The following is a 14593-nucleotide window of genomic DNA, read 5'->3' on the forward strand; positions in this document are numbered from 1 at the left end:
TTATCGACATTTTTAAAAAAAGATAAATGATTTCAAATGCCTTGAAATAGCTCTATAATTTGACTAAATATTTTAAACATTACATCGTGTACAAATAATATTTGAAATATTTGTGAAATGATTTAAATTTTAAAAATTACTTGAATAATAACAAAATAACTAAAATCATTTAAATATAAATCTTTATTATACGTTTCAATTTATAGGACATAGGTACAGTAAAAATTTGAGGTCATAAGAAAATTATTTGAATAAACTTATGAGTTATTTGTAAATTAAATTGATAAAATCAAAAAATTTTATTTATTTTTAAAAAAATAAAATTTACATATTAAGTGATTTTAATGAATTTTACATCAATTTGAGCTTTATTAGTTAATTGATCATATCCAAAAAAATATGAATGCATTTTTGATATTTTTTACTTTCAAAAAGAATAGTAAATGAAGAATAATATTATAAAATATTTTTATTTTTTTTCTTACGATTAAAATTTTTTTATCATAATACATGTTAAAAAAAAATTAATATAAGTGAAAATTTGCACGTTAAAAAGATCCGAAATATTTTGAAAATTATAGAAATATTAAGTTCCGTTTTCGTTCATTTTAGATTTTTTAAGCGAAGCAATGAATATTGTAACAACGAAATTTTACCTATTGATGTATACTCTTTTATGTATGGCTAATTTTTCAAGAAATTTGTCAAAATCACAAAAAATTACAAATTATATTCTAGTTAAAAATTCATAAAATATTAAAATAAATATTAAAAACCTAAAATTTAAAAATTTATTATACATTTTTTCATTAACACTTCACAATAATATATAAAAATCTAATAAAATAAATATGCAATTTTTTTTTTTAGACATTTGAAGTTAAACTTTTAAAATTTGGATGAAAAAACATGTTTTGTAATAATTCAAAAATATTTTTAATGAAGATTTAAAGAACTTTTATAAATTATATTATACATTTTACTGAATGCAATGAAATTTTTAAAATATCTAGATTATTTTTAAGCTATTATTACCTATTAATACCATAAGCATATTTGCGCTATTTACGCCTTATGGTACAATATAAACTAATACTAATGGCTACTAATAATTAATTGTATTACTTTTATAGCTTTATAATAAAAACAAAAACACATAATACTTAGGAGTATAGACTGACAAAAATTTCACTTAAAATTGTTTTTAATGATAAATTATATGATTTATAAGCAATTATATTGCATTCAAATTCTACACACCCGTAACAGTGATCAACTCGACATATACCTACTGTACCTACAGTAGAGCGCTGCCCTTTTGCCTAGCTTTTTTTAATTTTATTTTCCCCAGATATTTTTTAATTACTTGGAATTTTTTACTTTTAATCTCATAAAGCATCAAATTGATCCAATTTTCTATCAAAACCACCATTAAGTTGCAAAATATTTACTGTTTAAAAAATGACAACAGCCATAAAAAAAACACATAGTTTTATTACCTTAAAGGCTTAAACTAATATTTTATTAATTATAAAAATTCAAAATAATAGTATAATACATATAAAATAGTGAGCATACTTCACTCAATTAGCTAGTTACTATAGTTCGTAGGAGATCATGTACTCATCGACAACTCATATTTTTTATTTCATATTCAGAATCAGAATAAATTTGGTTTTTTGGGCATATTTCGAATGATTAGTTATAGTTTAAAACTATAATATTCGAAATATTTTAAAGTATAATTTTTAACTTATTAATATTACTATAAGTATTTAAAGCCAAGTGAGTAAATAGAAAACCCTTTTATCATCCACTGGTACCCCCTAAGGCCCTAAAATGTTCATTCGCTGATCCTCGTTAATTTAAAATTTGAATATTGTAATTAACCACACATTTAAAATTTTGATTTTTATACATCGCAATACTCTTAAATGTAATAAAAATATATTATTATTTTTTTTTGAGTGAAAAAAAAATGTTAATATTTTTCGAAATGACAAATATTCTACGGTAAAAAAATCATTCAATGTATTACACATTTTTTTTGTAATCAAATTATTATCAAACATTTTACAAACTATTTTATCTTTATAGGTACCACCTATTGTGATTAAAATAAAAATTATTGTGATTAATAGCATTATTTTTATTGGAAATAGGTTGTTGTTATAGGTTCATACATGTATATTATGTCCGTTATTCCCTCTTTATCGGTTATTACATGAAACACATAAAGTATATATACTACGTACACCTAAGTAAAAATTATTCAGTGACGCACAATAAATCTGTCGCATTTAAATTGATTGTGTTACAACCGATTTAATTATTCAGATTTAAAATAGTGTGTGTTTATAAAATAAGTTCATCTTAATGTTTCTTAATTGCTAAAATCCACATTAATCATAAATATTTTATTTTAATAAATACTGTTTACTTTGAGTAAAACACACGTTTGAAATTTCTTTATAGATCAATGTTAAATACGATTAAGCACATTTTAAAACCAAAGACATTCATGCTATGGATTCTATTATTCGTAATAGTAATATGGACTTACACATATAATTCGTTGACCACATTTGATTTGATGCTCAGCGAACCACGTACATCCATCTTAGATTACGGTAAGTGTTAAATTACTTTTCAATTTTATTATATACCTAATATGTTATGACATTAATAAACAATTTAAATAAACAATAGGTTACAACTTTTATTTTACAGATTTTATTTCACACAGGTAAATTAATTTTTCAAAGCTCAAAAAGGCATAAAAATAAACAAACATAAAAATTTAATAAGCTACTTACATCAATATCGAAGAATCGATGTTATCATTTTGTTTAGTGTAAATTTTATTACGAGCATGAAATAGTATTATAGGATCTAATATATATTTTAATATTATGTTAATGGTTTTTGTAATAAGCATTTAAATTTACATAGGTTTCTATTGTGTATTTGTGTTATAGCTTTCAACTTATTCAGAATACAGTATAATATGACTCTTATAAATTATATAATTGTTTCTGAATACTAAAATACTTGCTATAATAAATTATGTTCTCAATAATTAACTTTATTTTCTATAAATTATATTTTATATTAAGTAGTCTCAGTTATTATATTTTATTAACCAATTTAAACTTTTAAACATATTTTTAACGCTATATTAATTTAGCATTTAAAATCGAGGCTGATGACACTTACGCAGTAAAATTTTATAAAAAAAAAAATGGTGTAAAAAGTATAGAAATTGGGAATAATCATGTTAAGATTTCAACACAAATCTTCAGTACTGCTCAATTTTTTATATTTTTTTCAATTTATAATAAAGTGAATAACTAACAGTAAAAAGAAAAAATAATATTAACATTAGTAACTAGTAATACATAATATTTTTAAACTAAAGGACTTTTTCATGAATTTGAAATTTTTTAGAAAATTCAACTATTGTCGAGTAATATATAGGTAACTAAATATTGCTGCTTCTCTCCCATTAAAGAACTACACTGAAATAAATAATTATTCATTTAAAGTTATTTTATAATTAATATATAAAGAGTAAAATAATATTAATTAATTATTGTCATTTGTTTTAGAGAATTCTGGATATTTAATTAATACAACAGGATGTCGAATCCCAGAGATGTATTTGAAAGGACCTGAAATAACCAAATATATCAATCAAAACGTACAACTAGATTGCAAAACGACATGGAATTATACTTTGCCATTAGTCTCCTCAGATTTAACATCTCTAATATTGAATATGAGTGCGTGGGCTACTTTAAATATCAGTGAGGGAGATCCAAGTTTCAAATGTTATTACACTCCAATAGAAAGATCAGCATGTGACAACCATCAAGATGCTAAAGATTTTAATGATAATGATGTGAAGTAAGAGTAATTTTCTCCTTTAAGATTATTAATATATAAGCTAATCCACAAAGCATGCTCACTCCTTTTTTTTTTTTTTTATTTTTTTATATAAAATAACAAATTAATTCAAATTTTGATTTTTGGAATTTTCAAATATACTTTATGTCCATATTTTTAAAAAATTTAACCAATAATATTTCAATCACTAAAATTAATACTAATAATATTGTAGTCCTTAAAAATGATATTACTCAGTATTACATAACTATAAAATAGATTTAATATTGGATTTAGTTTTCACAAGATTTGCTACTTCTTGTACGTTGATCATTTTTAAAACAAAATTATAAATAATAATATAGATTAATAATAACCATTCAAATTATCAGGTTACCGTAGCCAATATTTTACAAACCCATTATCGTGGATCTATTACTTACCCTTAATACATAAAGTTAAATGAATCAAAAACTACTAATTTCAATTTTAATACGTTAACATTTTAAAAAAATTATCTGCTAAATAAATTTGGTAGAATAAGGGAGGAGGGTTCTCATTTAAAAAAAAAATTGTATCTTCTTAAGTATTATAAAAAATTTGAAGAATTTAAAAATATAAGTTTTAAAATATAGTCTTTATATAAAAATTGAAAATTCTAAAAATCGTATTTTGGATAATTGTAAAGTTGAAAAAAGGAAGTGAGCATGCTTTATGAATCATCCAGTGTTTACATATTTACTAAAAATAGAGTCTATTTCTTGTCATGTCATTTATCACAGTTTATTTAATCCAGATGGAACACAAATATAAAATTTGATAAAACTAAAAATTAAACACTGAAATTTATGGAAATTTTAAAGTTATATATAATACACCAAGTGACGAATATGTAAATAATTGATTTTTATTTAAGTTTAAATCAGTATATTAATTAAATCAAAGTTTTTTAGTAAGTAATTAAAATTCCTTTAAAAATAAAACTATCAGATATTTTTAAAATATAATATATTTAATTCATAGTTAATTATACAATACTTAAACAAGTATAAGATAATTTCCTACCTATTATAAAAATACAATTTTATTGAAAAATCACATTAATTTTTTATAAGGATTTGAAATATGAATATTTACAACACTAAATTCACCTGTAAAATACTGTTACTAATTCACCTCAATCAATATTTTGTCGTAATCCAAAAACATATAAGCATAATCGATACATTAAATTTTAACCAAATATTTATATTAGAGTTTTCTATACATGATAACATTTTCAAATTATTTTGATTCTTATTTAGCTATTTATAGGCATGACATATTATATTCATTTTTTTTTAAATTATAGACTATAGTCGATAAAAATCTTTTCATTTGATCAAAAACTTAAATGATTTAGTAAATAGTTCCTCATAAATATTGCTTTATTGGTTAGTAAAATATATTTAAGAAAAGCAAAATTTTTTTATAAGCAATTTAAATTCTAATTTTGACAAAACTTGGGAAAATCACGGGCATTTGCAAATTATTCTATAGCTAAAAATTCATAAAATTTTAAATATTTTAACTTGAAATTTACGTATATTATAAATTGTATTTATTATATTATTATTATTTTCAAAATATTTATATTAATTTTAAGTTATTATTTATTCATAAGTACCATGGACATATTCACATTGTTGTATGATACATTAAGTTAATAAAAACTTGTCACAATATTAATATTTTATGATAAAATTTTCAAAATTATAAGTATTATTATTATTTTTATAGATTTGTTTTATTATTTTTATTTTAATGACGATACATTTAAAATATTTAATATTATTAAAGGTACAATAGATAAATTTTTATTTTTAAACATTTTAATTTCAATATTTTTTAAATTATAAAAATTCGCGAAAAAATTATAAAATATTCAATTAATATAACTATAAGGATTGAAAAATTCGTATAAGTTTTCCAGTAGAAGTAGTTTAAACTGTAATTAAAAAATCTTGAGGAATATCATAAAAATATATAAACTAATTGTTTTTTATAAATTTTTAATTTAAAACGAGCAAATAATATCAATTTTAGTTGTTGTGTTATAGTCGGTATAGGTAACTTGAAAATATTATACATGGGTATTTGAAACATTACGTTACAGTGAATTTTTCGTATAGTACCTATACAATAAGTAAATACACTCAACACCTGCTGTATATCAATGTGATTACCGACTTAGCTTTTTTTTATACATTTGAACTCTTGATTAGTGCAAACGTGAAACCAATATTTCCTATAAAGTTACTGTAGAAGTTACACTGTCGTTTATCACGGTCCGTTGTAAAAATAATTATATGATTATATAAAAAAAAATAAAATGGGTTTTTCAGTGCACAAGTTTAAGAAAATTCGGTAAGAAACTTTTATTTTTAATTAATTTGACTACGCATTTGTATCAGTACATGAAAAATGCACTAGTTTTGTTGGTACAATTTAAATACAACAAAATGTATAATTATAGTTAATAATTATTATGCTCAACTAATACTACAGAAATCTATACTTTATTTTAAATAAAAAAATCTAATACCAATCTTATGAACAAATTAATTCCATAGAAAATATAACGACTATCTGGTCTTACGGATTTTTGTCGTGGGGACTTGCCAAACTATCAAATTTACAAAAATCCCAATTATTTAACTCCAGTTAATAATGACTAATGAGTATACCTACTATTTTAGGTCTACGTAGTCATACTTTACGTTTACACACTAACCTACACATAGACACTACATAATATTTGAAATTGAATCTATCTTTTATAAATTATGTGCCGGTCCCATTTAGTCCACCATCTAAACTCCTCATTATAGATCTAAACTTAAATAATATCTCCAGAAACCCATCTAGACAATTAGCTCACTAATGAATGGGACAGAGAATTCAAAAATTAAAATTAACATTTTAGAAGTAAAAAATATCACTACTGAGGAGTGACTTCTTTTTATCGGATGATAAATTAATAAATTAATAATTATTATTATAAATAGTATTATGTAATTATTAGAACTAATGCACAATACCGTTTATAGTTGTGTTAAAAAAAAATAATAATAATAATTAATACATCACATAATAATATAAAATATAAATTATAAGACAGACAACTATACCTAGTATACCTAACGAACTAACTGAACAAATTATTACAATTAATACATCAAAAATTCAAATCCTAATATTTTAGGTTAAAACAATTACCACACATAGTTTATTTAAAATTTAGTAGCAGTAAACACCACATCTTTAGTGATATAATATATTATTGTTCTATGTTATTATATAAAATATAACAAATAATCTTACTGTCGTTGCTTAAAATATTATATTATTTGTATAATTGTAAATTTTTTTTTTTTTTTTTTTTTAATAGACTTGGCGAGAAAATATACTTTGTAAACAATATAACAGTTCCGGACGAAATGGTGGAAGTCGTATGCACGTTAAATTCAAATATAGTTTACAAATATTATCATATATTCATTCGCCCAACTTCGTCAGTAAGAAAACGAAAAGACGGAGATGTAAGTGTATTAGTTTTGGGTTTGGACGCAGTATCTCGTATGAACTTTCATCGTCAAATGCCAAAAACTAGTGCGTTCCTATCTAGAATCGGCACTGTGGAAATGTTAGGTTACAACAAAGTTGAGGATAACACTTTTCCAAATGTAATTCCCGTACTCAGCGGAATGTCAATAGAAGAGTTGAAAATAAACTGTTGGCCTAAATACGAAGACTTTTTTGATAATTGTCATTTTGTATGGGATGATTATAAAAATGCTAATTTTAGCACATCTTTTGTAGAAGATAGTCCTATAATTGGAATGTTTAATTATTTAAAATCTGGATTTTTTAAAAAACCCACAGACCATTATTTAAGACCACTCATGTTACAGGCCGAAAAAAACATAGGACACGAAACTGTTGGTAACACAATAGGTTGTATTGGTCATCAGTTGGGTATGACCATGATGCTTGATTATGCTTTTAAAATGGCATTATCTATGACTAATCACTTATACATGAATGTATTTTGGACGACGAGCTTAACGCACGATTACTTAGAGTATTCGAAATTTGGCGACGATGATTTAAGGGACTTTTTTGACGTGTTTAACAAATCTGGCGAACTTAACAAAACGGTCGTCGTACTAATGAGTGATCACGGAATAAGGTGGGGAGAATTTCGAAATACATACCAGGGGAGTTTGGAAGATAAGCTACCCATGTTGAAATTCATCATACCAGAATGGTTACAAAACATGTATCCTGGCGCGATGAAAAATTTGCAGAAAAACACACTTCGACTTACAACGCCGTTTGATTTACACGAGACGCTGTTAGAGTTCATCAACAGGAAACAGCTTGATGACGATTCAATTGCGAGACGAACGAAAGCGAATCGGAATGAACGAGGTACGAGTTTGTTTCTTGAGATTCCGGAAAACAAGACCTGTGAAACAGCGGGTATACCTAAAAACTATTGCGCGTGCCACGAAAAGAGGACGGAGTTATCCGTAGACGACTCGAACGTCGTCGAAGCGGCAAGAGTGTTTATGCTGTACGTCAATTCAAAGTTATCGATGTATACCGTTTGCGCGTATCTAACGCTGTACGCGATCCACAAAGCGTCAGTAGAAATGGGAAAAGACAATTCTTCGGTGAGAGATTACGAGATACAAGTAACTACGGTTCCCGGATATGCGAAATTCGAAGCAACATTAAGGCAATATTACGGCAATTTTAAAATGGTAGGTTCAGTTAGTAGATTAAATGTGTACGGCAATCAGAGTATTTGTGTAAATGACGCTAAAACGAAGCTATTGTGTTATTGTATACATGACAATTAAACTCAATCGAACAATTTCAAGTCGTAATATCCCAAATCCATATCATTATGACGACATAATATGATCTAAATATAAATAGGTAAGCCTCGTAATAATTAGACACAAATGAGACAAAAAAAAAAATCGATTTTTTCAATGAAATTTGATTTGTTTTGTCATGTGATATTTTTAATTTTATATGAAATATTTTATTAGAATTTTATACGAAATATTTTATTAGAATTTTATAGTTTTTATTGTGAAAAGATTTTTTTTTCCGATTTGTAATTATTTTTTTATTGTTGAATAATACCAAATAATAATATTCGACGTATTATATTTTACACTATTTACATACATCGCGAAATCAATTTGATACTTAAAATAAAAATGATTTTTCAATAAATATGTGTACATGCGTATTTTAACAAGAGTCAAACATGGTATTATCTGTTGAAAAATAATAAATAATACGATTGTATAATAACTTATAGTTTGATCGATTTGTTTATTAAAATGTATTCATACTTTATATTATTGGAACGGAATGGTGCAAATATCCAATAGTGTACAGCTAACGTTGATGTATATCAAAAGCTATTGAAGTAAGTTTTCAATTTTAGCATTATAATCATACATTTCTGTACTGTCTACTTGGAAAATAATTACTGATTAATCACTAGGAAATATTAGGTATATTTATTTTACAGAAATAGGTATTTTATTTTACCTACACGAACCATCACTTACACATACGAATATGTTGGAAGCTGAAAAACGCAATTATCAAGACTTATATTTTTTATTATTATTTATTCATTATTTACACTATTGAAATAAATTAAGCACGTGGAACAAAAAGTCGAAAATTGTAATAACACAGTTTTATTAAAAAAAAAACAACTTTGAAATAATGGTTTGTAAATCTGGAACAATTTATTCTTCAGTAGGTATTTATAATAGGTATAATAATTTATTATGATTTGAAAAAGAACTGACACATCTGTAAGCTTTAATGTTATATTTTTATTATAATTACAAGTTATAACAGCAAAATATGGAAGAATTAGAATTTCATATTCATGTGAAAGATTGTAAAACTTCACTTTTCTATGTAGTATTTGAAATATATTTTATTATAAAATGTTGATACATTATATTTATATTTAGCTACTGTTTAGCCTATTTAGGCAATATTTCATCATTGAAATTGAATATTTTTTCTGGTTTTTCTAAACTCTAAAGATTCTAAACATCAAATGATATTCTAATTGCCAAGTCAGTAGTTTTGAGACTTTTAATTACAAATGTATAATGTTTGTATATATGTATACAATAAACTCCTAGACAATATTTAATGAGAATTGCATATGTTTTTTAATTAAAAGTTATTTCTATATATTTGGGTACGACGGTGAAAATCAGTTGAAAATGAATAATGCATAAAATGTTTATAGTGGCGTGAAACCATATGATAATTATTTGCAAGTATTTAAACTTATAACAATATAAATGGTATATATTAATCAATACACGTACGTATATCGTATACATAATGCATAGAATTCCGTTAGTCATTTTAAATAAAATCAGTAAAATATCTAATCGATTTTATAGTTTTAATATTTGTTCCAATTGCCTACCCACGAACAATGGTAATCAATAACATTAGATTCTGGTACTTCTGGTAAGATTTGCAATGGAATATTCTCAGGAATCAATTCAGTTTCCTCTGTGACTTGAGGAAACAAAACGATGTCATTAGTATCGATTCCGTCGTTCTCGATACCACAGGATCGTCTTGGACATTTTTCAATTGAAAACATTTCGTTCGTTACGGAAAACTTGTACAAGCCGTAAAAACAAATAATAATTATTATAATGGCGTACGCGTAAAAAAAATTGACCATAAGAAACAAAATCGGTGATTTTATTGGCGGAGACGAATCGGTGTTATTTTTAATATTTCCGTTCGAAACCTGGTAAGTGAAACATGGGTACCTACATTAATTTCATTAATCATTATAAAAGTCGTAATCAATACTCACTGAAATATTATTAAAATTATCACTGTGAACGTATCGGTATAATGGAATGTATTTCATAAAAAGCATAAAAATAATGAAAAACATTACAGCTACAATTGTAAACGATTGAAGTATTTTATTATTCATTTCAACGTACATTATAATATAAAATGTTTGTTATATTTGTAAAACTCAGTCTTATTTACATTTTATCGTAGCCAATAATAAGTAAAAAAAAAAAAAAAACTAATAATAATAATAATAACGCTAAAACGTAATGTGATACGATTATTGAAAGTTAAACAATTTTAACGGAAATAATATTTGCCACGAAAAAAAAAAACGATTTAATAATTATTACAATTAATAACCATTACTGTGCCACTGACACAAATACGCGTACTTAATCATTTAAATTTCCCTTAGGCCTATTAACGCACATTGTAGATACGTATATAGTATACATACCGTTATTATGTCACATCAAAAATCTCGCCTTTTTCAGTGTCCACTGACGTACCTAAAATTAGATACCTACTCAGATCAGGCTGGGCAATCAGCCTGCGGAAATATTTTTTACTAGGATAATGAAGAATGTAAGAATCAACTATAACGTTTGATCAATGTATAATTAATGTTTTCACTAGTCATATAATCGAAATCCGTTACGAATAATAACAAACTATACACTATATAGTATACGACTACCACTATATTATATTATATCAATGCGGTATAAATAAATAAATAATCATATTATATTATATAGTAGATACACATGCGATTGAGCTCACATGCTATGATACTGACGGCCGCATAGGCGCCATGTACATGGGTGCCCGGGGGCTAAGGCACCCATTGAAATTATTATGGGGGGGAGGCTGAGCACCCATTAGAATATTGGATATTTATAACGTGTATTTATATCCAAATATCCAAGTTTCAACAATTTTCAAAGAATATCTTTAAGTTTTCAATAAGTACAATTAAAAACTGAAAACATTATCATAGGTATATTTCTTTGTTTAACTTATTATTATTTATAAAGAAGCTATCAATTTGGTAGGCATTTATTTTGTTTACGATTATTAATTAATATAATATTTTATAATCAATGATGAAATTGCATTTTTCAGTTTACAACATGGTTAATATTATTATATTGTATTATTTAATATTTATATATACTAATAAAATCCATAAGAAAATGTAAACGTTTTTAGTTAAGTAGTAAAATCATAACACCAATAAGCGCAACTTGGAGAGCCAAAATTAAAATTTTAGAAAGTTAAAGTGTAACTAGCCCCCAAGGGCCCAATGCGATCCCGAGGCATTTTTTAAATTTTACGGGGACATTGTTATTGACCAGGGGCTAAGCCCCGTCCCTCAAATTGTGCATTTATGCCTATGATACCGAGGCCGGGCAAGGTACTCATTAAGTTTTTTAAAAAAAAATGCTGACGGGTGTGAAACTCATTTTTGTTCACTTTAATCAGTGGGTGTCTACAAGACTACAAACACCTTTTCGATAATACTCAAAATATAACTATGATTTGTAGTCCATAACTGCTGGTCGGCACTCATGAGGTGATATTGGGGAGTTCACATTTCATAGATTCCCTATCATAATATTCTATATATAGTTGCGATAGGCACCTATTTTTATATTACGATTTTTTTGTATTTTGAACACTTTTTTTTCGAAATATAGCATTACGCGGATTCACATATTATTATTATATATAGATACGCAGGGTGAATATGGAAGGGACGAGCAGGGGGACTCGGTTCATCTAACTCTGATTGCACTTAAAAAGCATCCCCTTTAAGCGATTCTTCAAAAAGTAATAAACTGACACGCTAAGGCAGTGAAGCCAAGCTTAATCAAAATAATTTCTCCCCTCGTTAAAAATAATAATTTATAAAAACCAACCTATTTTTAAAGTAAAACGAGAAAAAAACATTTGTTTCTTTAAAATAAACATTACATTTATTATGTTATTAATATTTAATTATTATATTATAATACTTATATAGTATAATATATTTATATACTTATTTATTGTTATTAACTTTTAAATCTTAAAACTTTTACCATCTTATCCTAGAACAGTGTAAATATAGATTCATGATGGTATACAATAATAAATAGACGGGTGAAAGTTCCTATAGTGAGTAAAACTAATACAATAAATGTTAGTATAGGTACTTAGTTTACACAACACCACATAATGGTTGAAAAAATTACTCCTATTTGTAAGTTTTTATAATATTAATCGTTTATCCATAATTATTAGCATGTAGATAGTATGAATTAGCTGTTATTTGTTAATATTTATGTTATTATATTTTTATACTTTTAAATGTTAAATTATTAAATAATTTAAAAAAAATACACATTATTTTTATAACAAAATGTATTTATTATAATTATTTCTGTATTAAAATGTACTCTAACGTATGCTAATGTTTTAAAAAATATAAAAAAATCAAATTAAATCAATACGATTAGTGTAGGAACTAACTATATTATTTAATTTTACCGTTTAACTGTTTAAGAACAAACATACGTACTTTTTTTTTACAGTGTAGGGACTTATCATATTGTAGAAATGAGCATAATATATCATATACCTATGCAATTTTTACATACTACTAAATACTAATCTCATGTAAGAACTTAATATTCCCCAAGTGGGAAATAGCTTGAGCTTGAAATAAATCGAAATGTTTTGAAAATAGTATAGTGTATATGAAATATAATTAAATACGCACAACTTTGAAGTCTTCGTGAATAATATTTTTAAAATAAAAAAAAAATAAATTTTTGTTTAAGTATCTAATTTCATTAGTTTGCACATTAAATGCTTATAAAAAAAGTTACATCTTTATATTATTTTTAAATAGTTTTAATAACAATAAAAAACTTATGAGCGACCTTGAATTAAATTTTAAAATCACAAGTATAAATAATAAAAAATTAAAAATGTTTAACTAAAAAATAATTTGCAAATTTTTGCGCGATTTTGACGAAATTTGTCAACATTTTAATTTAAAAAGCTTATAAAAAATTGTTGCTGATATACGATCAACTTTTTCTTTATTCCAGTAACTTGTGAGAATTTCTTAAGCTTTTTTGCTCAAGGAAAAATGTTAATTGATACTTATAAATAAAAAATATATTTTAAAAATTATATTGTACCTATATAAAAAATTATAATATTAACATTTAGCAAAAATTTCAAGTATTTACGATTATTTGTTTTTGAATTATAACAAAATAAGAAAATCGACCTAATCAAAAACTGGTTTTTAACACATATCACAATAATTACAACTATTATAAAATATTAATAGTTTACCTTAGTGTACTATCATTTCATATACTCAGAAACCTAACGCAAACATATTTTGGTATTTCGTGTTTAAAAAGTAAACAAAGAAATTGCTTTATTTTATGTGTCAAGTAATCTTGGCAACTTATTTGTTATAATACCATTATTATTATTTTTTTAAATAATGAATATAATACTAGTTGCCACTGTACAATTATTAAAAAATACCACCTCTTATATGAGTCAAATTTTGTTCAATTTATTATTATGCTGCGTGGTAGTAGACAGCACTGTCAATGTACAAACATCTATCTTTGTTCAATCAACTCATTGGCTTTATTATATCAAAAATAAATAGATTATGTGCGATTGTTAATATTATTAGCTTTTTATATTATCAAATAAAATTACCAACCCAGCAAACGTAAGGTAACGCCCATAAGGTGTTTTTATATTTTAT

General features: G+C 24.7%; 2 protein-coding genes across 3 annotated transcripts in view; one reads left to right on the forward strand and one right to left on the reverse strand.

Moving 5' to 3' along the window:
• LOC132926300 (uncharacterized) overlaps window positions 1–9258 on the forward strand; it is a 30246-nt gene extending 20988 nt beyond the window's left edge. For both annotated transcript variants that reach the window (XM_060990648.1, XM_060990647.1), the window contains 3 exons: window positions 2476–2630; window positions 3609–3906; window positions 7316–9258. In XM_060990648.1, coding sequence (XP_060846631.1) covers window positions 2480–2630; window positions 3609–3906; window positions 7316–8792 — 1926 coding nt within the window. In that variant the 5' untranslated portion in view covers window positions 2476–2479 and the 3' untranslated portion in view covers window positions 8793–9258. The remainder of the gene's footprint in view (window positions 1–2475; window positions 2631–3608; window positions 3907–7315) is intronic.
• A 1132-nt stretch (window positions 9259–10390) lies between these two features.
• LOC132927339 (uncharacterized) lies at window positions 10391–11191 on the reverse strand. The gene is made up of 2 exons (XM_060991852.1): window positions 10820–11191; window positions 10391–10750 (listed from the first exon to the last, which is right to left on the reverse strand). Exons 1-2 carry the CDS (start codon window positions 10955–10957, stop codon window positions 10391–10393), a joined length of 498 nt encoding a protein of 165 aa, XP_060847835.1. The 5' UTR covers window positions 10958–11191.
• Between the last annotated feature and the right edge of the window lie 3402 nt (window positions 11192–14593).

Source organism: Rhopalosiphum padi, chromosome 3 (genome assembly GCF_020882245.1).
Source record: "Rhopalosiphum padi isolate XX-2018 chromosome 3, ASM2088224v1, whole genome shotgun sequence".
Classification (NCBI taxonomy): Eukaryota; Metazoa; Arthropoda; class Insecta; order Hemiptera; family Aphididae; genus Rhopalosiphum; species Rhopalosiphum padi.

Bases quoted from the DNA above. Each gene is read 5' to 3' on its own strand.
- LOC132927339 (XM_060991852.1), bottom strand. From the start codon at position 10,957: ATGTACGTTGAAATGAATAATAAAATACTTCAATCGTTTACAATTGTA. The intron at 10,751-10,819 runs GTGAGTATTGAT...TTCACTTACCAG, and splicing joins ATAATTTTAATAATATTTCA to GTTTCGAACGGAAATATTAA.